Genomic DNA, 15,651 nt, shown 5'->3' on the forward strand with positions numbered 1-15,651 from the left:
CTGCTGCAGGGCCTGATGGAATTCCTGCTATTTTCTGTTAAAGAAAGTAGTTCATTCTATCGCAAAGCCACTTGCAATATTATTAAGACAAAGTGTAGATACAGGCAAGATATATGATGAGCACAAATTAGCGTATATTACCCCTACTTTCAAAATGGATCAAGACTAGAGGCAAGTAACTATAGGCCTGTGAGTCTAAACATCACATATAATGAAAGTGTATGAAAGGGTAATGAAGAAAAATATTATGAAACATTTAATAAAAAAATAATTTGTTTAATAAAGGACAACATGGTTTCGTACCCGGAAAAGTACACAAACAAACCCTGTTAGTCCACCGTGAAAACATATTCAAAAATATGAAAAGCGGAAATGAAACAGATGTGGTTTATTTAGACTTTGCAAAAGCTTTTGATAAAGTAGACCTATATATTAGCGAAGAAAATTAGAAACACAATATCGTGGATAAAGTAGGAAGATGGTTAAAAGAATTTTTACACAACAGAAAACAGATAGTTATTGCAAACGACGAGAAATCGGATGAAGCCAAGGTAATATCCGGTGTGCCGCAAGGTACGGTGTTAGCTGCAATACTGTTTGTTATTATGATTGAAGACATAGACAATAATGTTAAGGATTCGGTAGTGAGTAGTTTCGCAGATGACACAAGAATAAGTAGAGAATTACTTGTGATGAAGATAGGAACGCTCTACAAAGAGACCTTAACAAAGTATATGATTGGGCAGAGGTTAAATAGGATGGTATTTAACTCTGATAAATTTCGAATGAATCAATAAATTATGGAGACAGAGAAAGAACAGCTATATGCATATAAGGGACCTAATAATGAGACCATCACAAATAAGGAAGCAGTTAAAGACCTTGGTGTGATGATGATAGGAAAACATGTTATGCAATGATCAAATAGCAACTCTGTTGGCAAAATGTAAAGCAAAAATGGGAATGTTGTTACGGCCCTTCAAAACAAGAAAAGCTGAACCATGATTATGCTTTATAAAACATATGTTCGTAGTCCACTTGAATATTGCAATATGATATGGTACCCACACTATCAAAAGGATATTGCACAAATAGAGAGTGTACAAAGGTCCTTTACAGCTAGAATAGAAGAAGTTAAGGACCTAGACTACTGGGAAAGACTACAATTCTTAAAATTATATAGTCTGGAAAGGAGAAGAGAACGCTACATGATAATTCAGGCATGGAAACAGATAGAAGGAATAGCAGAAAATATCATGGAACTAAAAATATCAGAAAGAGCAAGCAGAGGTAGATTTAATAGTGCCCAAAATATACCAGGAAAAATAAGGAAAGCACACAGGACATTAATCCCACTACGCACCAGCATCGATAATGCAGCGTCTATTCAATGCGTTGCCAGCTCATCTGAGGAATATATCAGGAGTGAGCGTAGATGTAAAGTTTAATGAATAAGCTCGACAAATATCTAAACTGCATCCCAGACCATCCAAGATTGGAAGATGCAAAATATACCGGAAGATGTACTAGCAACTCTCTGGTAGACATTAGAGGTGCCTCACACTGAGGGACCTGGGGCAACCCGAACAAGATGTAAGGTAAGGTAAGGTAAGGTCTGCCCTCGTACAGCACCCACTGCGCCTCGGACCAATTCATACATGTGACACATGGCTCGTTGCGGGAGCACTCTCGCCCCCGACAACGAGTACAAACCTCGTGGGGGTCCACGTCAACAAATGACCTAAAACCTCCACATCTACGCCCCTCCAGCCCGGGACACACTCTACGGGCGACTGGAGGGCGCGGCGATATCTCCATTTCTTCCAATTCACTCATTGCAAGATCAATAAGAATTGTAAAAGTACTTACAGTCACTCCTGATTTATACAGAAAGAGAGGCAAATACTCAAACTCAAAGCAAACGACAAAGCGGGCAGCGATGACGAACACGTCCTTCCCACACACGGCCGAAAGCAAAAGGTGATTTGTTTACCTCCCAGTCGCGCGGCGCGCGACGATCGGACAAGCAGTTAACTACCGTTCTCCCCTTGTTCGAAGCTTACGACCGTTCCAGCTGCCGCTAGCTACTTCCTATTGTTAAAGGACCGAGGGTTTGTATTACGTATCGGAACAAACACAAGTTGTGTAGTAAATTTAAGAAAGGGAGGCCTTTCAAATCCAAGAAACACAAAAGTTTATGCAAGTAGAGGTGCATTATATTATTAAGAAGTGATGGTCAATTTGCCCCCAATAAGCATTTGCTGTGTGTGTATGGGACAAAGAAAACCCATCTCTCAAAAGTTGAAAAACCGAGTAAGGGGCAACATAAGTGTCTACTATATCCTTTCTGAAGTTGACTTTTTTCATGAGGAATATAACTTTCCAGAACAAAAAAGCCAAAGGAAGTACATTTATAAAAATATTACCGTAATTATGCATACAAGTACATACTCTTATTCACTGACTTTTATGGTTATAAAGTTTCAGAAATGTACTCACTAGTGATTCCCTCTGCTGAGATTTCATGCATCTTGAGACATGTTGACACCATGCGCATAGCCAACTGATCCACTACCAGTACTCGCCAGTCTGTATTAGCCGATTTCTTTTTCGACTTTATCACCTCATTCATAATCTCTGCAAAGTAAAAGACAGTTATGAATCATACAGAATGTAGAAATGAACTTTACTCTTTCTTCTAGAGAACTTGTTGATGGCTAATAACCCAATAACAATATCCGTTAGATCTTTTAAACTAACAAATCAGAATTACTACAAAATCTGACATTTTGTTTTCTAATGAGCTATGAAATCGCTAAAATTGTTATCATTCTGCAACCCATATATTCTGCAAAAATCGTTTCCTCAGTTCACGACACAACTTAAAATGGTTAGCTAGTAATCCTTATTTCCTGCTTATCCAATCCTCAATAATTCCATCACATTGCAATTATCTTTTAAAAATGCGTTTTTCCCATGTATGAGCTCATTACTAAAGATTTCCTGCAGTTTCCTGGATAAGTTTCTTATAAAAAGGAGTCATAACATCAAGATGTGTAAGAACGTAACTACAGGATGGATTTACTTCTTACACTGTTTGCTGAACTAAGTGCAAAGGCATCAAGAAATAGGTAATTTTGTGAGGATATGTCAAAAAGGGCCAGGTAAGGTGTTATGTTAAAAATATGGATCCGATCCAGAGCATGCAATGGAAATGACAAAAGCCCAAGATACTACAGTTATTCTGGCTCTTAGAAAAAAAAAATGTGAACGAACGCCTGTTTTCTCTCTTTATTCTTTCATTGACAAAGTTATTTCAGCCCCGTTCACACACTCAGGTGTCAAGTCACACATGCCCAGCATGAACGGAAATTAGTAGTCGGAAGCCGCTTATGAAAGTACTACAAAAATATCCCAAAATGGGGTCGGGAGGTCGCTACTAATCATTTCAGCATGCATGGGGAGCCTCGCATCTTCTACCTGTTCAAAAGATACGGGCCTGCTGATGTCATCTGTCATTTTGCGTTCCTCCAGGCGCACAGCTTGGTGCATCCGTGGGGCACAGCGTGGGTCCCCACGTGGTTCAGGAACATATGGAACAACAGCGGTATTCCCTTAGACCCATTTACGATGACTCCCGCTAAATCGGGTGTATTAAACGCTGTGCGGTGGCGCAAGGTTGGTAGTGCGGTACGGAATGTTTTTCCGTACTTTGTATCTGGCTAAAATACTGTACCATAATTTTGTACCATACCCCATACATACCGTACTTCCGTACCTTTATTGTACTATAAGTCAATGGTTACTATAGAAAGAAAGAAAAAGAATTTCCTTTTTTTGAAACTTTACGGTAAAAATAGTAATCGCTACTACTAGTGCTGTCTAATAACAATAAAACAACAACAACAAATACTACTGCTGCTGCTAACTATATTAGTATATACAAAAATTTACTATATCACTAGTTATTATTAATATTGTTCCCTTGTTTTCAACTTTATATAATTATGTTCATATGTATATGTATGTATGTATACACATACGCAAAGTTGCAGAGATTTGGTTACGTGGATAACAATATAAAATAACAAAATAAATTAAAATACACGACATTCTAAAATATAGTGATTTAGTCTAGTCTCTCCTCTCTCTCTCTCTCTGTCCTCCCTTCTCTCTCTCGCTCTCTTCTCTCTCTCTTTCTCTCTCTCTCTCTCTATATATATATAGATATATATATTATTATATTATATATAATATACTATATACGTATATATAGATATATATATATATATTATATATTATCTATAATATTATATATATATATATATATTTTTATACAGGCGTTCCCCGGGTTTACGATGGGGGTTCCGTTCTTGAGACGCGTCGTAAGCCGAAAATCGTCGTAAGCCAAAAATCGTCGTAAGCCGAAAATCATCGTAAGCCGGAACATCGTCAAAAATCCTAAGGAAACCTTACTTTTAATGCTTTGGGTGCATTGAAAACTATGTAAACTGCATTCTTATGGCATTTTTCATCAAAAAAACCTAACCTTCAAATATTGATTATTTTGCATTTTTGGTGTCATATTTCATCTCCCAGATGAGCGTTGTAGACATTGTAACCCTGGAACATGCGTCGTAACCCTGGAAATAACGTCTATTGACATGCGTCATAACCTCGGAATGTCGGAATGTCGTAAGCCGACACCATCGTAAACACGGGGACTGCCTTTATCTATCTATATATATATCTATATTATATCTATATATATATATATATATTATATATATATATACATACACATATATATATACACATATATATATATACACAAACACCACAACCACCCCCCCCCCCCCCACACACCACACAAACACACACACACACACACACACACACAAATATATATATATATATCTATATTATATATATATAATAATATATATATATATAATATACGATATATATATATAATATATATATATATATATATATATATATATAATATAATATATATATATAGATTATATATTATATATATATATATATAATATATGTATATATGTATATATATGTAATCTATATTATATAATATATAATATTATGTCTATATATATATATATATATATATTATACATATATATATATGTTTGTCTTTTTGTATATATATATATATGTATACTATAGATATAATATATATATATATAATATATACATATTATATATATATATTTTTTATAAAAATTAAACTATATATATTGTATGTATATATATATATATGTAGTATCTATATGTATATATATATCTATATATCTAATATGCTATATATATTATAATATATATATTATGTATATGTATCTTATTATATATATATATATATATATGTGTGTATATACGTATATGTATAATAATATATATATATATGTGGTGTATATATATATATAGTATATATATATATATATATAATATAATATATATATATATATAAATATAATAATTTTATATATATAATATATATATATATTTATATATATATATATATATATATATTATATATATCATGTTGTGTGTATATATATCATTATATTATATATATATATATATAATTATATATATGATATAATATATATATATATATATAATATATATATGTATGTATGGCAATATATATATTAATATATATATATCATATAATATACATATTATTAAATATATACGTTGTATATATATATATTATATACTATATTATACAATAGAATATATATATATATCTATATCTATATCTATATATCCTATAATATATATATTTATATTATTTTGATATCTATATATTAACTCTGTATATATATATATATATATATTATAATAATTATTATATATATATAACTAATATATATAATATATATATATATATAAATAATATATATAAATATATATATATTATATATATATATGTCTAATAATAATATATCTATATTTATATACAATCTATATATATATATATAGATATTAACTATATATATATATATATATTATTTGTATTTGTATATGTATATCTATAATATATATATATATATATATCAAACTACATATGTCCTTTAATATCTAATTCGCTCTACCTCAGAATTAAATATATTTTCATATATGCTTAACCGAGGGGGAATTTATTATCGCCTAATAAATTCCCCTCGGTTAAGCATATATGAAAATATATTAATTCTGAGGTAGAGCGAATTAGATATTAAAGGACATATGTAGTTTGATATATTTATATATATATATACATATACATATACAAATACATATATATATATATATATATATATATATATATATATATATATATATAGCATACAGCAGGGTCCACAAAACACATCAAATAGGCCAAAGTTCATTCACATGATACGTTTCGCACATGTTCTCTGTGCATCTTCAGTCTGTAAAAATAACATAAGAATTCTTAAAATTAAAAAAAAAAATTATTTTAAAAATAAAGTTAAGAGAGAAAAATTTTTGTTTTACTTATAAAAATTAAATAACTTAAAAGGATTACAGTAAAAAAAAAAAAAAAACCCATTCACTCACCAAACCAATCAAAGGAGAAGGAGAAGAACGAATGACCAAGAATTCACACCAACCTACGACTTCATTTAAGCTAGATAAAGAGGAGAAGAGTTCAAAGAAGGAACAAGCCGTTTGATGTATAAGGACTCAGGGGTTGTGGTAATCACTATGGCTTGTACCACCAGTAATCGAGAAATGCTTTTTATTAACTTCGATTTTACATATAGAAGCATAGTTGCATAGTTTTTTTTATTGAAAAATTCAGGTTTACTCAGTTTCTGGACCGTTCTAAAACTGTATCCCAAACTGAGTAAACCTGATTTTCCAATATAAAAAAAAACTATGCCTCTATATGTAAAATCGAAGTTAATAAAAAGCATTTCTCGATTATTGGTGGTACAAGCCATAGTGATTACCACAACCCTTGAGTCCTTATACATCAAACGGCTTGTTCCTTCTTTGAACTCTAACGTTTCCTCTTCTCCTCTTTATCTAGCTTAAATGAAGTCGTAGGTTGGTGTGAATTCTTGGTCATTCGTTCTTCTCCTTCTCCTTTGAGTGGTTTGGTGAGAACTGAGTCTTTTTTACGGTAATCCTTTTATTTAATTTTTATAAGTAAAAATTTTTTTATTATCTCTTAACTTTATTTTTAAAATATTTTTGTGTAAATTTTAAGAATTTTTATGTTATTTTTACAGACTGAAGATGCACAGAGAACATGTGCGAAACGCATCGTGAATAAACTTTGGCCTATTTGATGTTGTTTTTGGGCCCTGTTGTATGCTTTTATATCTCTTCACCTGGAATATATATATATATATATATATATATTATATATTATATTATATATTATATATATATATATATATATATATATATATAATATATATATATACATGTATGTATAGTAGAGTATGTATGTATGTATGTATGTATGTATGTATAGATATATATATATGTATATATATATATATATATATATGTGTGTGTGTGTGTGTGTGTTAATTATCTTTATCAATTTATCAAATTTACTCTACTTCCAGGTGTCATAAAAATTGATAAGAGGTTGCATTCCTTATGTTCAAAAGTAAAGTAAAACTAAAGATACCAGACAACACACAAATAAATAATACAGAGAAATTACACATCCAATCATTTGTAATAAAAAAAATCATAGGGATTATCTGTTTGGTTTTTAAATACATCAATCTCAGGCTCACAACTCTGCCTATAAAACATTATTCTTTTTTAACTATGACATCTAATTGTTCAGCCTGGTCAGAGAGAAAAAAATCTCACTGAAACGTTCTAGAAACTGCATTGCACATACTCCATGACGGCCTCCATTACCTAGGTTCTGTGTCTGTTGCTGGTGTTATAAGGGCAAGGGTGTCGTCAATGTTCTCCATGTTGATTTAGCAGCGGGGGAATACGCCTTGCTGCAGATAGGCAGTGAATGGAACTGCAATCACACGTGTGCAGCACGGCCCTTTTGTACCTAACGTATACCCGCCGACGTACGTTGGATGAACGTGAGGACGTCATGTGAGGTCGTTATATGTACATACGGTATACGTACGTGGGTGTTACTTGCTTGGCCACGCATACTTGTGGGAGTGTAGCCTATTGTTGTGGCAATTAATGAAAGTGTCCCGTCAATCTTGCGCGGTGCGTAGGCTTTTTACTTCGTACTTCGTATGGCGTCGTTATATTGACTTACGGCCATCGGCCTGTGACACGAATCCACTTGATCGCGCCGACAAACCACCCGTTTAGCCACATTTCACATGCGTGAACATGCGTGGGCTTGATATGAGAATGTGTGAACTTTGCTTTATCTAATATCATTAAACAACAAGGGTAAGTCGAATGTCAGCTACAGCTTTGGACACCCTAATCAAACATTAGCAGTGCTTTGTTTGTTCCATCCAACCATGAAGAACAATTGTTCCATCCAACCATGAAGAACAAAACAGAAAAGTGCATCATAAGTGTCCCTAACAAAATTAGAACTGGAAAAATGACCTCAAAGAATCACTTTCAAAGGTTCATGTCCTGTGCATTCCAGTAAACAACCATTGCCTCAGGCTCACAACATATACAAAAGCGATCACTGACAGAATGCTGATCAACAAAAGGAAATCAATAATAGTTCTAAAGAGACCAAGACGTCAATAACATTCAAACCGAACAAAAGAAAATCTGGGTTCTCTCATTTTCCAAATGTACTCCTCGGATTCAGAGATACAAAAGGCTATGAATCACAAACTCCCTCGTCCTATGATGGCTGCTTTTGTCACTGCCTCAACATAACATAAGCACAATGCTCTCCGAAAGCTTGCAAAGTAACGGAAACTAATTAAAGAAACATCAGACAACAATCACTTGACAATGGTCTCCTACAAAGCATTATCTGTCCAGGACTCATTCCAGGAAATTGCAATAAAGTCAAGGCTTCAATTCGTGCTCATCGGCGGTAACTGAATTTCTGAAACAGATATACACACGCATACAGCACTTACGATTAGTTAGTTGACAATAAACAACCGTAATGTCTTTCTCTTTTATCATGGACCAACACATGGGTGATAATGTCCCATCTTTACTGTAACACTTAAGGATGAACAGAAATAATATCCCAAATATATTGTTTGATCCAATTCACTAAACCTCTGGAATCTAATTGGATGTTAAACGATATCTGTAGCTTAATATTTGTGAATACAAGAAATGCTTATATATATATATATATATATATATATATATATATATATATATATATATATATATGTAGTATGTATATATATATATATATATATTATATATATATATATATATATATATATATATATATATATGTATATATATATATATATATATATATATATATATATATATATATATATTATATATATATATATATATATATCCTCATAGCGTATATTCAGCGTAACAAGACCTTACACTTTCCATTGTAAAAAAAAAAATTGTTCTTAATTATTTCCTGTTCATCCTCAAAAGTGTTGTAGTAAAGAATGAGCATGACCACTTGTTACGAAAGAGCAAGTAAAATGGAGATATTACGGGTGCATGTCCCGGCCTTTAAAACGAGCATTATTTCATAAGTGAGTGTGTAACTCGGTATTTAAGAAGGAACATGACCCAGCATATACTGAAGACCGTAGCCACAACGTTCGAGGTCACGTGATCGCACGGGCCTGGGGGGCCAGGTGGTCGTGGGCCACATCAGAGATTTATCTCCATAAGAAATACATGCAGCTCCAATTGAATAGGTCATAAATTCCAAATATGACGAAGCTTAACATTCATTTGACAAATGATGGTATCTTTCACACTCGAGAACACATTCTAGTACTATTTTGATGTACTATTACTGAAATAATTGCACTTAACCTGGCGTGCAGACGGCAGACTGACAACAAACCCCAACAAGCATGTCATTCTCCGTTGCAAGTTTTAATTCAAACACATACACATCTAAATATAAGTCATAAATCAAAATCGATCAAAAAACGGTACTAACCTAAGCTCAGTTGATGTTTGTTTATTTTTGTCACCCGATTACTGAAACACAATCGAATCGCAATCCGAGTTTAGCAGCCTTTTTTATTTAACCTGTCCGGGTCTTTTTCTATTTGATATCATCTAAACTACGTTTCTGATATATGTAATCCATTGGCCGAGTCTAATGGCTAACTTTAGGCTTATACATTTATAGACCTCTCGTCAATTTCAGGCCCAAAGACTGTAAGGCTACGTCACGCTACGGTACTCAATTTTATACAAGTTTGTTATAACGTTTATTCATCACTTCTGTTTTCCAAGTCTATACAAGGCAAATTTAGAAAAATTAATTGCCCTAATAATCACACATCTTATATTAAGTCGTGCGGTTTAGAACAAGGACGTCGCAGCGCTAACGGCCATGAATTGGAGTCTAAAGGCCGTGAACCTCATTCATAGTAATGCTGATTGGCTTTACTGCATAAATGGAGCACATGCATGATAGTCATGTCAATTGGACTAGATCAATGCATGAATCATCTCTCCGATAGCAGCATTCTCTTACTCACTCGGAATGGTGGAGTATTGTTCCGCAAAGATGGCATAGGCGATGCATCACAGTGTGACTATGCGGTCGGTCAACACTACTCAAGGCCTTTGCTCTGCAGTACTACTCCACCTCTAAATGTAGCGTTTTGTTTTCGATATTATAAGGATAGGATTAGCAATGTCTCTCGTTGTTTGGTATACGTCATTTATGGAAGAGCTTATGATCGTATTTATAAGCTACGTATACCAGCAATAGCTTTGTTATAAAAGTTCTCTCTCTCTCTCTCTCTCTCTCTCTCTCTCTCTCTCTCTCTCTCTCTCTCGTCTCTCTCTCTGCTCTCCTCCTCATTCTTCTCTCTCCTCTCTCTCTCTCTCTCTCTCCTCTCTCTCTCAAAAAAAAAAAACAGCAAGTCATAGTAAAAACTCAAACTTTGATAAAAATTTCTAATTGTGAGAGTTATAATCACAAATGGTGAGCTATTTCCATAAGCAGTATAACACAGGCATTCTACGTATCTCCATCAAGATGTTCAAATAGATAAACCACCTGCACAACTTCAACAATCTCTTTATTCTTCGAATTCAAAAAAATTGTAAAACGCCGAAAGAAATGAAAACATTGCAAGCACTGACAATAGCGCAACCTTCATCTCAGTTTCGTTGTTGTTCTGTAACTGCAACGTGGCATATCTTTCCTTACGTTAGGATATCGTTGGGAATCTACTCCCTCAAAGTTGCTGTCAATGCATTATGTCACTTTTTATATGCTTCACAATAATGGTAACTATGCGAATGCGCTCGGAATAACAAAATCATAATTCAAGATCACTGTTTGCAAGGGTTCAGAATACGGCTTCACCGCAAAACTCAAAAGCACAATCTCTACGAGCTATCCCGAGTACCGAGCTTGTGCCAAGACAGGATCATGCTCTGTTTTATTACTTACAAGAGCTTTAAAAAATATGAGGACCAAACCGGTTAACTAGTTCTTAGGAGAAACAGCCTCTACGGAGTTTATGTCAAGGAAAAGGTCGACAAGAAATTCTGGCTATACGAGGGAGACACTGCGAACGGATTCGCAAGTAACACAATTCCGGAAAGGGATGAGATGGGTGGGGCAAGAGCCTATCTCCTCATCTACATATTATTTCATTGTCTTAACCTAATAATAGTAGCAGACTGAGCGAAGAATTCCTCGTCAGCTGCAAAACTTCAGGAGACGAGGACGCTAAGCATAACAGTAACTGTCAAAATTTCTTGTGAGCGTTTTTATTCAGTGAGCATTTTTATTCAAGATAAAATGAGGAATCTGATGGCATCTACCTGACCCAACAAAGAAGGAATGAAGCATAGAGGGAGGGGGGGGGGGGGACAAAAATTCATATTTCTTATCTTTAAGAGATGAAAGGTTAGCTATAAAGCAGAAAGCAGAGATCGTTCAAAACGTTGCAAAATACGGAAATCAAGCCATGAAAGCGTGCAAATGAAGGACTGCAAGAAAATGGAGCTACTGCAGCCTGACAGGTGTTACGAGGCCACCTTGTACAAGAAGGGCCACCCCATCATCTCACTCGAATTTAGGTTTCAATATGCCGACCAGAAGAGTGAGGGCCCGTTGCCAAAGGGAAAAAAGAGGTAGCAGAGTGCCGGATCGTTAGTGACACGGAAGAGGTTGAGGAAACAGCCCAAATACAAGAGCAATATTACAAACTAGGCCTCTCCATCCAGTTGTATTTGCTGCGACAGACGAAAGAATCTGAGAAGTCGAAGAAATATAATGTTCAACTGCGTCGCTATAACTGATCATATCCACCTCTCTAGGTGAAAGGTGATGCCACAATTCAATTTTTTTTTCTTTTTCTTTTTACACGACCGTCCACCAGCCTATGCAAAGATACTCATCATGAAAATGATCAATTACAGCATCTTCTGTACTAAAAATGACATATGACTTCAATGCAGAAATGCCTGAGTTACTTATGTTTAAGAAACTTTAATCCCAAACAATTTTCCAGTGTTGACAATCATGTAGACATTAAAACGATAACGGAAACCAAAGAAATGCTTCTCATCTGCTAACAAAATAATCGATAAGACAGAGAAAGAAGGAATTCCACACCAAAACAACCATAGTCAATATGGGGGGGAGAGAGAGAGAAAGAGAGAATTCCGCGAAAAACAACCATAGTCAATATAGAGAGCGCAACAATAGTCAATGTAGAGAGAGATGGAGAGAGAAAATTCCACTTCATAACAACCATAGTCAATGTAGAGAGAGAGAGAGAGAGAGAGAGAGAAATTCCACAGCAAAACAAACTTCCCATTCCAACTACTAGAGACCTTCCCATCTTAACAAAAATGGAAGCTGGCATTTAAATGGAACACAGCAAAAGAAGCCTTTTCAAAATTTCATGTTCCACACACTAACATATTAAATCTTAAGTTGCTTGAGTGGGATTGAATGAAGTCTACTTCAATACATTAAAACCTATCCATGAAATGAATGGAAAAGCACAGACCAAGATTAATCAGCAAGCGAAGAGGAAATAAAGCAGAAGAGGCAATCAAGAACCAAAAACTTTTTGCTGTTAATCAAGTAAATAATCAAAATAAAGAAAATAATTAAACCCAAAACAACGCCCGTTGCAAAAGTAGACTGAAAATGGAGATGAAACTTTGAGCGGAGACATCTCTCAATAGCGTCGTCCAGCAGTCAAAAGCATTTTGACAATCCATCATTTATATATAACAAGACCCATCGATTTCATCGAACCTGTATTGATTACGAGGGCCACAAGACAAAGTCTCTCTCTCCTCTCTCTCTCCTCTCTCCTCTCGTCTCTCTCTCTCTCTCTCTCTCTCTCTCTCTCCCCTCCCTTCTGCACCCGCCCCCCCCCTTTTCCTTTCTCCCCCCCCACACCCTCTCTCCTTCTCTCCTACCTCCTCCTCTCTCTCTCTATCTCTCTTTCTCCTTTCCTCTCTCTCTTCTTTCTGCTCCTTCTTCTTCGCTCCTCTTCGATTTATATATTATATATATAGATATATATATATATATATATATTATATTATATATATATATAATAAAATTAATGGAAAACGTTAAGTGGATATATTTTGGTTTTTATATCTTGGAAATGAAATTTAATCCTAATTCCGAGGTGTACACTCGTGCTAACAAAGTTATACCATATAAAAACTCGTATAACGATGTCACGTTAAGCAGAACTTTGTTTTGCCATGCTCTATCTGCACCCCATATGAAGTATGGCGACACTCATGAGCTCTGTAACGTCCGGGAAAGGGACAAGACTTGGATTTCCGTCTGGGGTTAACCCATGAGAGAATGAGCAGACGTCCAGCCAGAGCTTAAGATTAGACTTCCTACTCGACACTTCTCTCTCGTCTCTGCGTTTTATATCTTCCACCAAAGCTCTTTTCTCAATTTTCGATAATCTCAACATATTAACTTTTATTAACCTTCCTGACTAAATTTTTCATGAGAGAGAGAGAGGAGAGAGAGAGAGAGAGAGAGAGAGAGAGAGAGAGAGAGAGAGAGTCATGCAACATGATATGTAAAGACGAGCGTTCCGTGCAACTAACATTATCCTCATGGGACATTGCCAGATGTAAGCCTTGTCAGCCTTGGTTACCTTTCGTACGGATACGTAAGAAAAGAAAAGCTTATCAATGATTATTGCGTATTATTAATATCAGAGCCACCTAATGATAGAAAAGATGGCTTCCCATACTGACAACAATTCTCTCCAGTGTTCGTTATCGTCAACTACAATAAAAGAATAAAAGAAAAGCGAGACTAGCCCTCAGCAAGGAGAAGTAAGTGGGTTCCCATACGAGCAGATACACACAGCAGCCTCATCACTATTTTTCTGGGCAGGAGCTTAAAGGAGGTGTGTTTGTGTTTGCCTCTCGAGGCTCCAGTGGTCGGCTGAGACGGACAACCGAGGAAGGATAGAGTGTTCCCCTTTACAACAATGCCTAACCTGAATACTTTTTACAATCAAGACTGAAAACAAAGGCTGCACGATAATTAAAGAATGACAACCTCAGCTTTGCTTAGATTTTAAATTCTTGCCACTAACGTCGGAATACACCGTAAAAGATCTAATGAGACGCAGTGACTGTCCGATTCAGATCGGCAACAGCGCCACAATAAACGGGGTGTACCATGGTGGTGGTGGTGGTTGGGGGGGAGGGATGATATGTGTTCAGTCAAACAAATGAGCCTCTAATATTAGAAGGAGAGTTATTACTAGCGAAGCATAATTGTATAGCTATAGAACAATAAGTTATCTCAAATAAATAATTTACACATACCATATTATATAATCTATGTATGTATTGTATGTATGATGTATGTATGTTGTATGTATGTATGTTATGTATGTATGTTATGTATATTATAATTTATAATACTATTATATATATAAGATGTACTATGTATTAATCAGCAAAGACTGATGAAATGCTCTTTTGAATAATAATAATTTGTCTGTATCCAACATGAGAGATCACAAAATAAAGTAAACAGTTTTTGTGTTGAAAATATCAGATTTTCCAGTTGTTATTATTATGACAAAATAAATCTATAAACAACAGCAGTTGACAGCGCTGGGTCAAGTGAGTTATAAAAAGACTCTCTCTCTCTCTCTCTCTCTCTCTCTCAATCTCTCCCCTTCCTCTCTCTCGCTCTCTCTCTCTCTCTCTCTCTCTCTCTCTCCTCTCTCTCCTCCTCTCTCTCAAATACACACAATGGATGGCTGCGAGCTCAACTCAAGAATATCGGTAATCAATGCTAAAGTGCCACTGAAGAGTGACTAAACTAAGCCGGTGGGTTTCACCAGGAGAACTTCATAAAGGCAAGATGAGATGCTTTGTAAAATACCATATATAAAACTGCCACAAAGAATGTCCATTTAAAATATCCACATCCACAGTGTGACTACTTTCAGTGACTACGGTGGAAAAAAAAAAAGACGCAAGTAAAAGCAAGTT

General features: G+C 34.8%; 1 protein-coding gene across 1 annotated transcript in view; it reads right to left on the reverse strand.

Moving 5' to 3' along the window:
- Positions 1 to 15,651, reverse strand: part of LOC135216167 (protein ROP-like) — a 178,259-nt gene that overhangs the window by 110,098 nt on the left and 52,510 nt on the right. The window contains exon 3 of the mRNA XM_064251288.1: positions 2,500 to 2,637. Within this exon, the coding sequence (XP_064107358.1) occupies positions 2,500 to 2,637 (138 nt within the window). The remainder of the gene's footprint in view (positions 1 to 2,499; positions 2,638 to 15,651) is intronic.

The sequence above is a fragment of the Macrobrachium nipponense genome, chromosome 6 (assembly GCF_015104395.2).
Source record: "Macrobrachium nipponense isolate FS-2020 chromosome 6, ASM1510439v2, whole genome shotgun sequence".
Classification (NCBI taxonomy): domain Eukaryota; kingdom Metazoa; phylum Arthropoda; class Malacostraca; order Decapoda; family Palaemonidae; genus Macrobrachium; species Macrobrachium nipponense.